At 37.8% G+C, this 14,991-nt stretch overlaps 1 protein-coding gene across 3 annotated transcripts in view; it reads left to right on the forward strand.

The window, feature by feature from the left end:
* LOC149160944 (nardilysin-like) overlaps positions 1 to 14,991 on the forward strand; it is a 413,290-nt gene that overhangs the window by 38,193 nt on the left and 360,106 nt on the right. For all 3 annotated transcript variants that reach the window (XR_016261820.1, XM_089436840.1, XM_089436839.1), the window contains exon 2: positions 5,344 to 5,419. Coding sequence is in view for 2 of the 3 variants with exons in the window: in XM_089436840.1 (XP_089292966.1) it covers positions 5,344 to 5,419 (76 nt within the window). In the remaining variant the exon portion in view is untranslated. The remainder of the gene's footprint in view (positions 1 to 5,343; positions 5,420 to 14,991) is intronic.

Below are 14,991 nucleotides of genomic sequence, written 5' to 3' on the forward strand. Positions count from 1 at the left end.
CTCACGATGATGATCAAAATCACTCCCGGGACAACTCCAACCACAATCAAAGGAATGGCAGGTTCAATGGCAAAGGAGAGAGGAATGCCAAAAATCAAGGAAGTGGTCAACCCTCCAAGAAAGCAAGGAACTCCAAGTGTGAATCAAATGTTGTCAACAATAAGCAAGATGAGTATTATCTGATATCGACCCTCTCCACTACTTCTCCTTCGGACTTGTTGGGAAATTGGCTTATTGATAGTGGTGCCTCAAGGCACTTCATTGGTTACAAGGAAGCTCTCTCTAATTTGATAGAGAAGGAGACAAACTTGGAAAATATTCTTGGAGATAATTCCACCTATCAATGGTGTAGGGAATGTTACTCTTCAATTAAATCAGGGTAACACAATTCATTTGCAAGAAGTCCTATATGTACCTGATCTCAAAAAGAACTTGGTGTCCATTTCGGCAATGGAAGACAAATGCTACAAGGTGGCCTTCATCGATGGCAAGGTACGTATGTGGAAAAATAATTTTAAAGATGCTTTCACTCTTGGGTTTCGAGTTGACTCTTTATATCAAGTTGGAGGAAGTCCGTTGGGAGTCATGTCTTGCGACACAACTCTACAATCTGAACTATGGCACCGAAGGTTTTCCCACCTTCATTATAAGGCTCTACCCAATATGAGACAGATGGTGACAGGGATGCCCGAGTTTAAAGTAGAGCAAGAAGGTGGATGTTTGGGATGTGCCGAAGGAAAGCTCAAAAGGGGACCATTCCCCTCTAGCCATAGCAAGACCTTTGACATTTTGCAGTTGGTTCACTCTGACATATTTGGTATGATGCCTGTGAACTCTTTGGGAGGATATCTATATTATCTCACTTTTACAGATGATTATTCTCGCAAGGCTTGGATATACTTCTTGAAAAAGAAGGATGAAGTGTTCTCCTGGTTCTGTCCTTCAAAGCCTTGATTGAGAATCAAACCGAGAAGAAGATCAAGATCTTAAGGATTGATAATGGGACTGAGTATGAATCCAATGAGCTCCATGACTTTTGCAAGGAAGCTGACATTAAGAGGGAGACCACAACACTGGTGTGGCGGAAATGAAGAATCATATGATTATGGAAGCTGTTTGTTCCATGCTCCATGATCAAAGGCTTCAGAAGTTTCTATGGGTCGAAGCTGCAAATACCGTTGTATATGTTCAAAACCGATGCCCTCATCAAACATTGGACTCCAAGACCCCTGAAGAGATGTTCACTGGTAAGAAACCTCATGTCTCTCATTTCAGAATTTTTGGAAGTCCCGTATATTTTCATGTGCTGAAAGAGAAAATAAACAAATTGGGTGCATTTGGAAAGAAGGGAATCTTCGTGGGCTATAGAGAAAATTATAAGGGCTATAGAATCTATGTGGCTGGTCAAAGGGAAATCGAAATAAGTCATGATGTCACCTTTGACGAAGATATGACTCTTAGTAAGGTTGACAATCTTCCTATTCTAAGAAAAGATAAAGAAGCTGACACCAGGAAGTCGGATGAGAAGGAAGATGAGACAATGCCTGACATCAAAGAACCTATGGATCCTATTGATCCCCCTCTGCAAGAGCCTTCCTCTTTTAGGAAGAGGCCCTCATGGCTTAGGGGGGCACTTGATGATGCTGAAAGACATATTGCACCCAGAGGGACTTTCCGTGAAAGTAAGAAGCCAACAAGGTATCAGGGATACTTGACCATTATGAGCACCATCATTCAAAATGAGCCTTCATCGTTCGAAGAAGCCGTGAGGCATCAAGTATGGAAGGATGCTATGAATCAGGAATACGAGTCCATCATGAAGAATGATGTCTCGGATGTGGTCCCTAGACCCCAGGACAAAACAATTGTCACCTCGAAGTGGCTTTACAAAATAAAGCATGGAGCCGATGGGAGTGCTGAAAAGTATAAGGTTCGCTTTGTTGCTCGAGGCTTCTCTCAAAAGGAAGGTGTAGATTATGATGAGATATTTGCTTCTGTTGCCTGGTACACCACTATTCGCTCGATCATAGCCCTTGCCGCTTCGCAAGAATGGAACCTACATCAGATGGATGTCAAGACCGCGTTCTTGCATGGTTCGATTAAAGAAGTCTATGTGGAACAACTCGAGGGGTTTGAGATTGATAATTGAGAATCTCATGTATGCAATCTCTTTATGGGCTGAAGCAAGCACCCCGAGCTTGGTATGAGAGGATCGATAGCTACTTGATGACGCTACGATTCACTAGGAGTGAAGCCGATCCAAACCTTTATTTCAAGGTTGAAGATGATAAGCCTCTCATATTGGTGCTGTATGTTGACGACCTCTTTCTAACAAGAGGGTAATTTGACCATGTTTGACCATAGCATTGTTGGTCAGTTTGACCATCATATTTGACTAGTAGAATTAGGTGTATCTCTTCTTGAATTGAGGAATTTCTCTGAGGAAAATGTTGTTGAGTTTTTCCCCCAAGTGGGTTTTCCTAGGGTAAATCTTGTGTTATCTTTGTGCATTGTGATATCTACTGTCCTTGTGCATTTATGGTTGAATTTCTGAAGTGTAATTGCTTAATGATAAAAGTGGAAGTGCTAAAAGAATATCTACGTCATTAGAAGTAATTATCATTTTTTCAGAAATTAATGCTTGTATCTATTGCACTTGAAAAATCAACAGGGGTAGAGCTCATGCTAGGATTTTTGTCCATGCACTTTATTATATCGCAGCCATGTTTTTGCATTTTATCATTATGGCTCATGCTCTTTCTTTTCTTTTTGCTGCACCAACCTCATAGGACAAAGTTTCTAGGACTCTAGTCAAGAATGAGGAAATCAGGGAACCAATACTGGTGACAAAAATCAGTCAACGCGTAGATGGGATGTGGATATGAGGGACAAATGTAAAGTGTAAATATGGATTACCGTAGACACGCTACGTCAATCATTACCTCCTATTTGTGCCCCTCCTAGACAGTGGAAAGAATGGATTTAGGGAATGTCACACTGGACTAGGGGTAGTGGATAGCCACCAAGGTGAAACATGGGAACAAGAATACAACCAAAAGCGGTCTATCATTCAATTCAATATGTGATTCATACTAGAATGCACTTAAAACATTAAGTGAAAGCACTTGATTACAAAAATGATTAATGTACCTTACAATGGATAATCTACCTTCATCTGTTGAGTATGCTAGGTGTCATAAAGCAATGACTGGAGCATGGATGGAGGGCCTTTGAGGCTAGGTATGGGTCATGTTGCATGGGATTGCCACATGAATTTGGGCTGTTGGCTGTTAAGCAGATCAGAATGAGAGAAATGTTTTTGCCCAGGGTTACCCACTTGGGTGGGTAATGGTCCTGGGGGAATCTTGGGAAATTACATGTTAAGCTTATCAGAATGAGAGAATTTTTTTCTCCCAGTGTTTACCCGCTTGGGTGTGTAATGGTGCTGGGGGAATCTTGGGAAATCACATAAGCTTATCAGAATGAGAGAAATTTTTTCTCCCAGTGGTTACCCACTTGGAAGGGTAATGGTGCTGGGGCAAATCTTGGGAAATCGCATGTTACTCTTGTAACAAGGATTAATGCTTGTGGGATGCTAGTGCAAAAGTTCCTTTGCTTGTGAGATGCAAGTGTGAATCTCCTCAATAGCTTGTGTGATGAAGGTGTGATATTTTGGAGGTTAACAGTTGTTGTGATGCTGGCTTGTGGAGTTTGGTGGAATGCCTCATTTGGGCTTTGTATCACTGGTTAACGTTTGCAATGATTGTGGATGCTCTAGCTAGGGTGTTTGGAATGCTTTGTAGAGTTTTTGCTTGGTATGAGCTGAGGTATTTTACTCTGTCTTCTTTATTTTGATAATAATATAGTGTAGCATTGTTGTATTAAATTTGTGATTGTGTATCTGATTTTTTCTCATGCATTGAGCAAGTTTTGTGGCTGTTTTAGTATGTTGATTTTTGAGGACAATGGGGCTGAATGCTATGTTGTTTTAGCATGCTTAGTGAAATGTTCAGGCCTGTCTTGTTGCGGTGATATTTCTGCTGTATTTTAAGTAATTTTCAGATATGTGTGTTGAGATAGATATTGTCCTAAGTGTTGCTGTAATGATCTATATGCTATATGCTAGAAGTCTTTGCAGTGTCTACATTCTTGATTTTGCCTACAAGTAGTGTTGGGCAGATTTGAAGTTTCTTGCAGGGTTATTGAAGAAATTAGTTGCAGCACTAAGGCTGAACATTTCATGGGGTAGGTATCTGACCTTGTAGAAGTGATGTGGGAATTTCAGATTGGGCAGATTTTCAAAATTGCTAGACTGGTCAGCAAGAAAACGCTCAACTTGAAATCACAATGAGAGTATTTTGGCATTACCCAAATTCCACAGGTAATGATGATGATGATATGCATGTCAAGGAAGGAAAATCGAAGAAGCCTTTTGTGCTTATGCAATGCCAAAGATGAGGTTCCTAACCTCTTTTTACTGATGCTGTAATTGCAGCATCTAGTGACACACAACCGACAAAGTATTGAAAAAATGAAAAGCTTTCTATAAGAATTAAAAACATTACCATATTTAAGAACAACGATATCTTTGGGATTTCATTATTATCTGGTAAATTTTTACAAAAAATTTCTGAGGAGCTTTCGGCAGTACCTTTTCGCTTGACATCTACCAACATACATCAACCAACATCCTAGCACCTTTTAATCTGCCAAAGCTACATATGTTGAAAATTCTTTTAATACTATGTTCCAACTTCTGCAAGGACAAGATGTTGAGATTGTTATTCCAGTTGTAGATGTTCCAGGCAGTACTATTTCACTTTACATCTACCATCTTACATCAATCAATGTCCTGGTGCTTTTTGATATGCTGAAGCTACAAATGCTGGAAAAGTCTTTTGATACTATGTTCCAACTTCTGTAAGTAGAAGACATTGAGCTTATAATTCTAATGGTAGATGCTCTTTGCTTTGCCTGCAAGGTACCTCATGTACTATACAAGCAGCCTATATTCTATGGATGTAGCGCAGTTTGGTGTTCATGAAATAACTGCAAGAAATTTGTCTTATTGTTTTAATAGATGGCATGGTTCAAAATTAAGGCTTTCTTTTTTGATATAAAGTTTTTGAATGAGGTCAGCTACAGAATTAGTTCTACTAATATGTTTGGATGTTTATTAAATATGCTAGTATTCTTTATGTTGTACTGTAATTCTTGCGTTCTGTGTTTTCTATCTTCTTTTCAGAAAATTGTATATATACAAGTAGTGCACGAGTTGATTTAGTGAATTGGTTAATCGTAAGATGCTCGAAAGCTTTCTACTTAATAATCAATCATTGGCAGGCAGCAGCAGCATTGTGTGTGGGAGTGGGGAGTTTCTCTGATCCAATGGATGCCCAGGGCCTTGCACATTTTTTAGGTTAGTTTTATTCACAAACTGTGACCTTCAAAGATTATTTGTTATATTCATTTTACCTGGATCTATACATCGACCTCTTTCTGATGTAACTTTTGCTCTAAAAGTGATATTATTGTATGAAAGATCTATATGTAAAAGTGTAAACTTACTAGTTGATCCGACAGTGCATCAAATTCTTCTTCTTTAGCGAGTAAAAAATATTTTGATTATGTTTTACTTGTATACTGGAATAGTAACATGTATCAGAATCAGGGGTATAATCAGTTGTAATAGTCTAACACTTTTTTATGGAAATCAATACTTCCTGGAATCATTCGAGTTGCTGGGAATTCCAAGTTTATGGTTCATGATTTACATGTAGATTATTATTAGATGCTTATGCCCTTGGGCTGCTTATCAATGCTCCACCAGGTTTCTGGGACGAGGCAGCACAGGAGTGGGGAGACACACACGGGGGATGTGTGGAAGCACCTGCAAAATTTGGGGAAATTCAGAGGAGATTGGGGGGACGTCAGGGTCCCTAGCACAGGGGTTCCCGTCTCAAAAAAATAACGATAATGATGAAATCCCAGCAATATCAATTCATCCCATGCAAATTCGTCATTGTCCAATGTAAATACTAAATAGTAACCAGTAAAAGAGTGCTAAATTCAAGTTTGTAAATTATATAAACACGATTTAGATTCACATTCAATAATGAAATACATTGATTCATGAAAAGCATAATTGAAACAGAAATTGTAAAATATTGATACATAAATTAAAATTCATCATTCTAGAATCTAATTAGTACTAAGAAAAATAATAGATTTTGAACTCAGAAATAGTAAATTGAAATTACTCAAACTCAAAGATAGGAAAGAGTGACACCCATAAGTCCCCCGTTTGGGGAGAAACATCCTGCACATTGGGGAAATGCTTCTCCACGTTTACATAGAAGCAGGACGTAGGAAAACGTTCCCCACGTGACTCCCCCCATCCCAGAAGCATGGGAAACGTGGGGGGTGTTCCCCCCACCCTGCAGGATGTGTCCCCGTAGAACACTGGTGCTTATGCATGCAAAGCCAGGCATTTGTGTAATATTAAGGTTTCTTTTATATTAGATGATGGATTAATTTTATAAGTTGGTATTCATTTCAAGTTTATGGATCATGCATTGCACAGATTATTCTATGTTTTTAGGGTTCTTTGCATGCAAAGTGAAGAAGTCTTCGCATTTGTATGATGACCTTTGAGAGGAAATATTATTGAAAAGTTTAGCATTTGTGAGGAATTTTATGTAAATTTATGAGGAATTATGTAACACCCCAAATTTGACCATTGGGATTGTATTAAATCAAATTATGTAAATGATGTAAATATGCTAACACGGAGCTCAAGGCCAACCCAAACCAGTGAATGGTTAGGCATGTATCATGCAAATATAATGATAGGGACCATGTAGTAAGTTTGTCATGGCAAAATCAAACTATGTAAAAGTCATGTTGAATGATGTAAAATGGTCCAAGTTGTTTGTGCAGAACATGAGGGGCTATGATTTCACTAGAGGGGACCCGATAATGCCAAGTGTTAGCTTTGGATCTCATTTCTTTCCCATCATGTACCTTAAATGAAACTATCTATCTCCCTTGATTTATTAAAACAATCATTGAATGCATGTAAAAAGTTGGTTGGGTAGGTCTTTCATGTAGTTATGAAGCATGGATTGAGTACACCTTTCCTTTTGATATAGGTAATGTTAGCCATCCTTTCCCCACCTTGGGGGATGTGTCCCCGTAGAACACTAGTGCTTATACATGCAAAGCCAGGGAGTCTTTGCATTTGTGTAAATATTAAGGAAGTCTTTGCATTTGTGTAATAGTAAGGTTTCTTATATATTAGATGATGGATTAATTTTATAAGGTGGCATTCATTTCAAGTTTATGGATTACGCATTGCATTGATTATTCTACGTTTTTAGGTTTCTTATGCATGCAAAGTGAAGAAGTCTTTGCATTTATTTGATGACCTTTGAGAGGAAATATTATTTAAAAGTTTAGCATTCATGAGGAATTTTATGTAAATTGATGAGGAATTATGTAATACCCCAATTTTGACCATTTGGATTGTATTAAATCAAATTATGTAAATGATGTAAATATGCTAAGACGGAGCTCAAAGCCAACCGAAACTAGAGAATGGTTAGGCATGTATCATGCAAATATAATTATTGGGACCATGTAGTAAGCTTGTCATGGAAAAATCAAACTATGTAAAATTCATGTTGAAATATAATGTGAAATGGTCCAAGTTGGCTGTGCAGAACATGAGGGGCTATGATTCCACTAGAGGGGAAAAGAAAATTGGGCTTAAGCGAAAATAAACTCGATAATGCCAAGTGTTAGCTTTAGAACTCATTTCTTTCGCATCAGGTACCTTAATTGAAACTATCTATCTCCCTTGATTTATTAAAACAATCATTGAATGCATGTAAAAAGTTGGTTGGCTAGGTCCTTCACGTAGTTATGAAGCATGGATTGAGTACATCGTTCCTTTTTTGATATAGGTAATGTTAGCCATCATTTTCCTTGACTGACCATCCCTACCAAGGGCATGGATTCACATTAGAAAATATGGTAGTTTAAGAGACCAAGAGGGAGGAGGATCTATATATATATATATATATATGATGATGATGATAGTGGTTAATGTCCACTGAGACCAAATTGGTCTATCGGAACAATATTCTCTTAGTTTTTAATTGTTTGGCTCCTCGTATTTTTTGGCGAGATTGGTGCTGTAGCTTTCTTTTTTTTCTCTACGATTTTCCAACTTCCTTTATCGGGCATCTCTTCTGGTTCTTGGGGCATTGGTGTCTTAGCTTCGCGGTCTATCGTGTTCGTCCTTTTAAAGATAGTCGGAGAAGAAGTTTGGCCTAGGAGATCTGCTTTGCTGTTAAATGAAGATTTATTTTGTGCGATGTTCGAATCCTCATAACTGTTGATGCTTGAGGGGTCGTCGAGTTCTCCTTTTTGTTGTTGGGCGGGGCTTTCTCCCTGCTTGTCTTGAGAGCTGTTTCTCTCTTGCTTGATTTCTTGTGATTCAGAGTTTGGTCTAGAGTATTCTTCTTTGATGACAGTGTAGTGTTCTTTTTGTGCTCCTTCCCACCATGTAGATCTGTGGTGGTTTTTTCTAGCAAAATTTTTCTGGGAGGCTTTTGGGCAATTTTTGGCTAGATGGCCTGTCTCAAAGCAGGATCGACATCTGAAGAGGACACTTTCATAATCGAGTTTCTGGTTCCACACATAGTCTTTACTTGTTAGGTTTATTTCAGCTGGGAATCTGACGCTGAAGTCCATTTCCACACAGATGCGTGCATAGGTGGTTCTGGCATATTCCTCTGTTTTTGGACACCTGCAGTAAAATTTCCCAATTGCATTTCCAATGGCTTTTAGCGAGGAGAGATTCCAGAGATGCAAGGGTAGGCTTGGCAATCTCACCCAAACTAGTGCTGAGGTTATGACTGTTGTTGAGGGATCGAATGATGGGTTCCATGGCTTCATGAATAGGCCTGAGTTTTCCCAAAACCAAGGGCCGGAATCTAGAATACATTGTCTGCTTTCAGGATTTTCAAAATCTACTATAAAAAAACCCCTAGCACAGGGGTAGATATTAATTTCATCAGAAATGACAGGCTTCCATACCTCTGAGATCCAATTGTGGAGAGCTGTTAGCCGTGGCCAAAAGCCATTGAACCGATAGATTAGGGCACTTTCGGAAAACTTCAAAGCCTCATCGAGTGAGGCCTGGACCACCTGGACAGTGGGAGCTGGGGCTTCACTGACGATATGGGCAGGAGCTTGCCCTCTAGAAGCGGACAAAACTGAGCTAGCAGCGATTTTCACCAAGCTGGGAGCCATATTTTACTTGCTTGTAGAATCCAGCGGTAAAGAAATAAGGCAGAAGATTAGATCTAGATCTAGCCGCAGAAGATTAGATCTATAAATAAGCTACATTATAGAAAAATACATACATATACATATGTAATGTATATATATACATATATATATATATATATATATATATATGTATATGTATGTATGTATACATATACATATATATATATATATATATATATATATACATATATATATGTATACATACATATACATATATATATATATATATGTATATATATGTATATTTATGTATATGTATATGTATGTATATATATATATATATGTATATGTATATGTATATGTATATAGACATATATAAAAAAGAATTGTGAATTGCGGGTATGGAATAATCAATGATAAACAATAAACCATAAGCCAAAGAAAGAAGCTAGAAATCAATTTGCAGAGTAACCAAGAAAGGAACCTTGCAAAAAGAGTAAGAGTGGATCTGGGCGGAGGATAAAAATTGTAGAAGAGTGTAGAGGAATTTTTGAACCCTATTGAATTGTCGCTTAAAGGATACTCCTTCGGTGATTTCTAGAAGGTAGACAATAAATTGGGTTGTTTCTTAACACTCTAGAGAGCACTATAAGGTTGGGTACTTTGAGGGACTGTGGGGCAAAGTAGTAGAACTTCTTGGTGTAGTGTGGGGTGGTGAAGTAGAGTACCATGAATTGGTTTGATCACTGTTAGAGTTGCTTGTAGTACCTTATGGGGATTTATTGGTCAATCAATGAAGGGAATTGAGTTGGGTTAGTGAAATCGATTGATGTGAAATGGATTCCTTCACCTTGGGGGCCTCATAGCTTAACATGTGGGTGGTATTCTCATTAAATACTTATGGTTGGGTGGAAAGTTGCTCGACATAGATAATTTCGTGGAGAATTCACAATAACAAATATGTATTCCTATGTTGTTTATGAATTTGCAAATACTTGGTTATTCTTGGTTATCTATTGCCCTCAAAATGTATTTTTTTTTCGTGTTTTACATGTATAAATGTAAATGCATATTAGGCACTAAGTGCCATGGGAGGGGCATTCCTTGTATATAAGTATTCCTTGCATTTGTTGTTTACTCACATTGTGCATGCACTTGTATTATCTCAAAGCTATGTTGTAGGAAATGCTAGATTTTGTGGCGTACCGGTACCCGGGATGGCTTGAAACGTCGAAACTTGATTCAAATGCCGCTGGCCGTATTGTATGGCATTTTGGGATTTCGAAACGCCGGACGATACAACCGACGACGTTTCGGCGACCAAAAAGAAAAATAGATTTTTTTGGGCCTTTTTCAGCTATCTCAAGCAGTGGAAAGAGGGCGTGGGTCCCATCTAACACCAAAACACACTAATAAACTAATTTTTATGTGGCTGTTAGCTAAATTTAGTAAAAAAAATTACAAATCGAATTCTCTAGAAGATGAGAAGAATTGAATTCTCTAGAAATCCTATGAGCCTCTTCTTTTCTTTAAAAATTCACTTCATTCACTCATTTCTCACACATTGTGGACCTCATAAAGAATGGGATGTGGATGCATAATGTCTAGATTTAGAGCTCTCTCTTTTTTCTCTTGATATTTGTGCTAGTGGTGATGCAAGTGCAACTAGAAGCACTAGTAGAGTTGCCTCTTTTGCTGAACAAGAATCTTGTTCTATCTTTGTTGATGAGGATGAGGAGTTTTATTAGTAATGATATATTACTGTAGCCATGATTGTCTTTAGTTCATGTTTTATTTCAGTTTTAGCACATATAGCTTCACATATAAAGGTTGATTTTGGAGCCTTGAATGTAAAGCCTCATCTATAAAGGCTAATTTTGGATATTTGCATCATGTAAACATTTGTTGGAGTTATTATAAATTTGGATTTCCTTCTAAAATTGTCATTTATGTCTCATTATATCTTTTTTTGCAAAATAATGTGCCATAATTTATTTAATATTGACTATATATATATATATATATATATATACACATATATGACTTTTTGACCACGTTTCCATTTTCTGGGGGTCGCGTTTCGGGCTGTCCCCATTTCAGAAACTTCTAGACGTTTCGGCATTTCATGCAACTTAGTCTCAAAGGTATCCATGGGGATTCATCTCCATTGTTGCTTGTTGAATGAGTTTAAGAGGATTGAATGGATTAAATGAGCTTAAGGATTCATTGGAGAGGTTGTTTGTAGCGTGGCTGGTGCTGAGTTTTGCATATTTTGAGAGTTATTGAGTTTTCATGCCAGGGACATGGCATTTCCTATTAATGCAATTTATAAACATGCAACTTGTAAGGGAGGTATCTTTACTACTCATAATGATTCGGGCCATAGAGACAATTCCTAGATCGATGAACAAGGTTAATATCTAAGAAGAGTTGTATGTTCCTTTGTAAGGAGTGGAAGCCATAGGAGTAGGGCATGTGGTGCTCTCCCATTTATGCAGGTTTAAACTTGCGTGCTGGGGAGAGGGGGTTGTTTGGACTTGCACAAATCTGTCATCCATTAGTTTAGCAATCAACAATACAAAAGGATTCCTGGGGGGAGTGGCATGGGGCTTAGTCAAGGGGTCCATACTCAGAGCCATTTCAAATTGTTCATTGGTTGGAATTGATAATGGAGATTGACCCACAATGAAGGTTTAAGTTCTTTGGTGGAGCAGTGGAGAAAGACATGGCATGCTTCTATTAGCGTGGGTTCTAAAATCATAGAAATTTGGCTCATTTGTTGGAATTTAGATCTATGACCAAGTTTTAACTTGCTATGGAGGTGATTGTAGTGTAGTCCATTGGGGTGCATTAAAAAGGGGACACATGGCAAGCCTCAATTTGTATAGGCCATGACCATTTGGATTGGCAAGGCAAGTATGTAGTTGAGATTCTGAAGAGATTTAGGATGGAGAATTGCAGGACGATTTCTACACCCATGATTACCAACTTGAGGAAGCTTAATGCTTATGAAGGGTGAGTTGGTGGATCCCACATTGTATAGGCAGTTGATCGGGTCGTTGATATATTTGGTTAATACTAGACTAAATATATGTTTTGCTGTGAATATACACTTAGTCAGTTAATGGTGGAACCGAGGAGGGTTCATTGGGTGGTAGTGAAGCATGTGTTGAGGTATGTCCAAGGTACAATGGACTTTGGATTGAGATATGTCAGAGTTGGTGGAATGTAGTTGCAAGGCTATAAGATTTGGATTGGGTTGGGAGTGCAGTGGACAGGAAGAGCACATCTAGATGTTTTAGCTTGGGGTCGGCTGTGATCTTGTGGTTTAGCATGAAGCACACTTAGTTGCACTTAGCTCAGTAAAGGCCAAGTACATGGCAATGAGTTTGGAAAGTTGTGAAGCCATATGGCTTTGCAAAATGCTCTCAAGGTTGTTTGGTCTTGAGATGGGGCCTACAATGGTTCATTGCATTAACCCAAGCTGCATCAAGCATTCAAAGAATCCAATGTTTCATGATAGGTCCAGGTATATAGAGATTAGGTACCACTTCATCAGAGACAGGGTCCAAAGAGGTGTTGTGAAATTGCAATACATTTCCATAGGAGAGTAGGTAGCAAGTTTTCTCACCAAGCCTATAGTGAAGGGTGAATTTGTTTTCTACAGAGTCAAGTTTGGGGTGTTGAAGAATCCCTTCCTTGCTAGAAGGGAGTGTTGATTTTGTAGCTTTGGAAGGTCTTTTGCATAGGCTTTTGTGTAGCATGTAGGAGAAGCAATTCCCTTTAGGTGGTTGTTCGAGAGGAGAAATTATTAAGAGAATCTATGGGAGAGGATGAAGACACATTACATTGCTTTTGTTGAGAGAGCGATTTTCCCAAGGAGTGAGAGACTCCAGGGCTGAAGAGAAGGGAAAATGATTGCAGCAAGAAAAGTCTGGGAGCAAATTTTAGGGAGGCCGAATCTAGGAAAGAGAGGCCACTGAAGAGGAGGGCCGAGTTTTGGAGGAAGGCCAAATTATCCAGGGCCTGATTTTTCTCAAGTGCACAAGGGGTGTACGAAGGGAGAAAGAGGGGTCGAGTTAGCTGGTGAAGGAGATCGATTTTCCCGGGCTGAAAATTTCACGAGGATCAAGTTCAAGGAGGGTCAAATTCCATAAGGCTGATTTTCCAGAGTGGCCAATTTCCAGGTTCCAAGCAGCTGTAATTTTTCTGTGTATTCTTTGTGGGTCTAGCCCCTAATATTCTTGAGCAATATAAAGTGAAGGAAGATCGTTTTTGGCAGAATTTTTTTCTGCAGTGTGATTGGTTTCCCTATTTTGTTTTCGCTGCAAATTTAATTTCTGAAAGTTAAAATACCAGTGAATTTATATACTAGCAGTTTTCAGTTTTTACTGAGTAAATAATTTTTGGGTATAAAGTAATTGTTGAGGTATAAATAAATTAGACTTGGTATTAGAGATTTAACGCTTGAAGCCATGGGGGGTATTCCAATTCGTGAATTTGCAAAGTATATTTTTGTAGACACTAAACAATTCATTTCACCAACAGACACCTCAATGTAAGTTAGATAGACCAGTGCCAATCTAGTGACAAAATAACTTTAGATTATTCAATAAAGAGTTAAGGCATTAATCACTACTTATTAATAAGGCATAGGAGCTACATCCTACGTGCTGAAATCTGCTATAAAATATCCTATAATAGAAATATAAACCTTTAAGCTAGACAAATTATACTTTTTACCATCAAAGAATGATGTAGATTTGCACAAATATATGACAAATGATATTATAAAATTAGCTCTTGATTCGATGATACAAAATGGATGAGCTTTCTGCTGTCCAAACTTTTTAGAATCTGATTTATGAAAAAAAACAAAAAATGCAGATTTTGGATGAGGAAAAGCCACCCAAGAGTGCTTCAAAACACGCACTTCTAATGATATATATTGGGCTCCTTGACTAGGAAAATAAAATATGCATGTAAAAGCAGCCCCATATTGATAAATATGAGTTCAAATGATATACAAATGTGAAATTAGCAAAAACTTGTATAAAAGGGGTGTGGATACTCCTAGGGTTTTACTCAAAATTCTCCAAGTTGAAAAATATGCAATGTAAGTCACTTAGGAGACAAGTTTCATTGTTTGAATGTGTTAGATAACCTTTAACAACAATCCAACAATGAAATATGAGGTAGGGTAGGCCTATAATACACCTTTATGGAGTAAACCCTAGCTTTATTGTTTCACCAAATTTGATTTGTTTTGCTATAATTAATTTCCAAATCTAGTAAAATTCTTTAATCGGTCCACAAGATGTTATATAAAACCATTAAGCACAAATTTATGGGGCTACTTTGCCTAATTATTGTTAAAAATCAATAATTCACTGTAAACCCTCAGACAAAATTGTAAAGATAAAGAAAATAACTAGTGAACTTTGTTATAGACAATAAATAAATATTTTTTGACTATTTGGGTTTCTTACTTTTTTTATGTTTGTGTTTTATATGACATAAAAGAAAAAAGATTAGGGTTTTTTAGGTTTTTGGGTTGGTTGTTGGGAGTAAGCTTAAATGACTTCTCCACTTTGGGATTATGGGGTCAAGTAAGATGTCTTTTCAAAGTTGTTATTTCTATGCTTATGGATAAGAGTAGGGATAAGGGTACTAAAGAGACCAAGTAATCCCTTT

The sequence above is a fragment of the Pinus tabuliformis genome, chromosome 5_2 (assembly GCF_031772625.1).
Source record: "Pinus tabuliformis cultivar Carrire ecotype Pingquan chromosome 5_2, CPIR1, whole genome shotgun sequence".
In the NCBI taxonomy this organism is placed as follows: Eukaryota; Viridiplantae; Streptophyta; class Pinopsida; order Pinales; family Pinaceae; genus Pinus; species Pinus tabuliformis.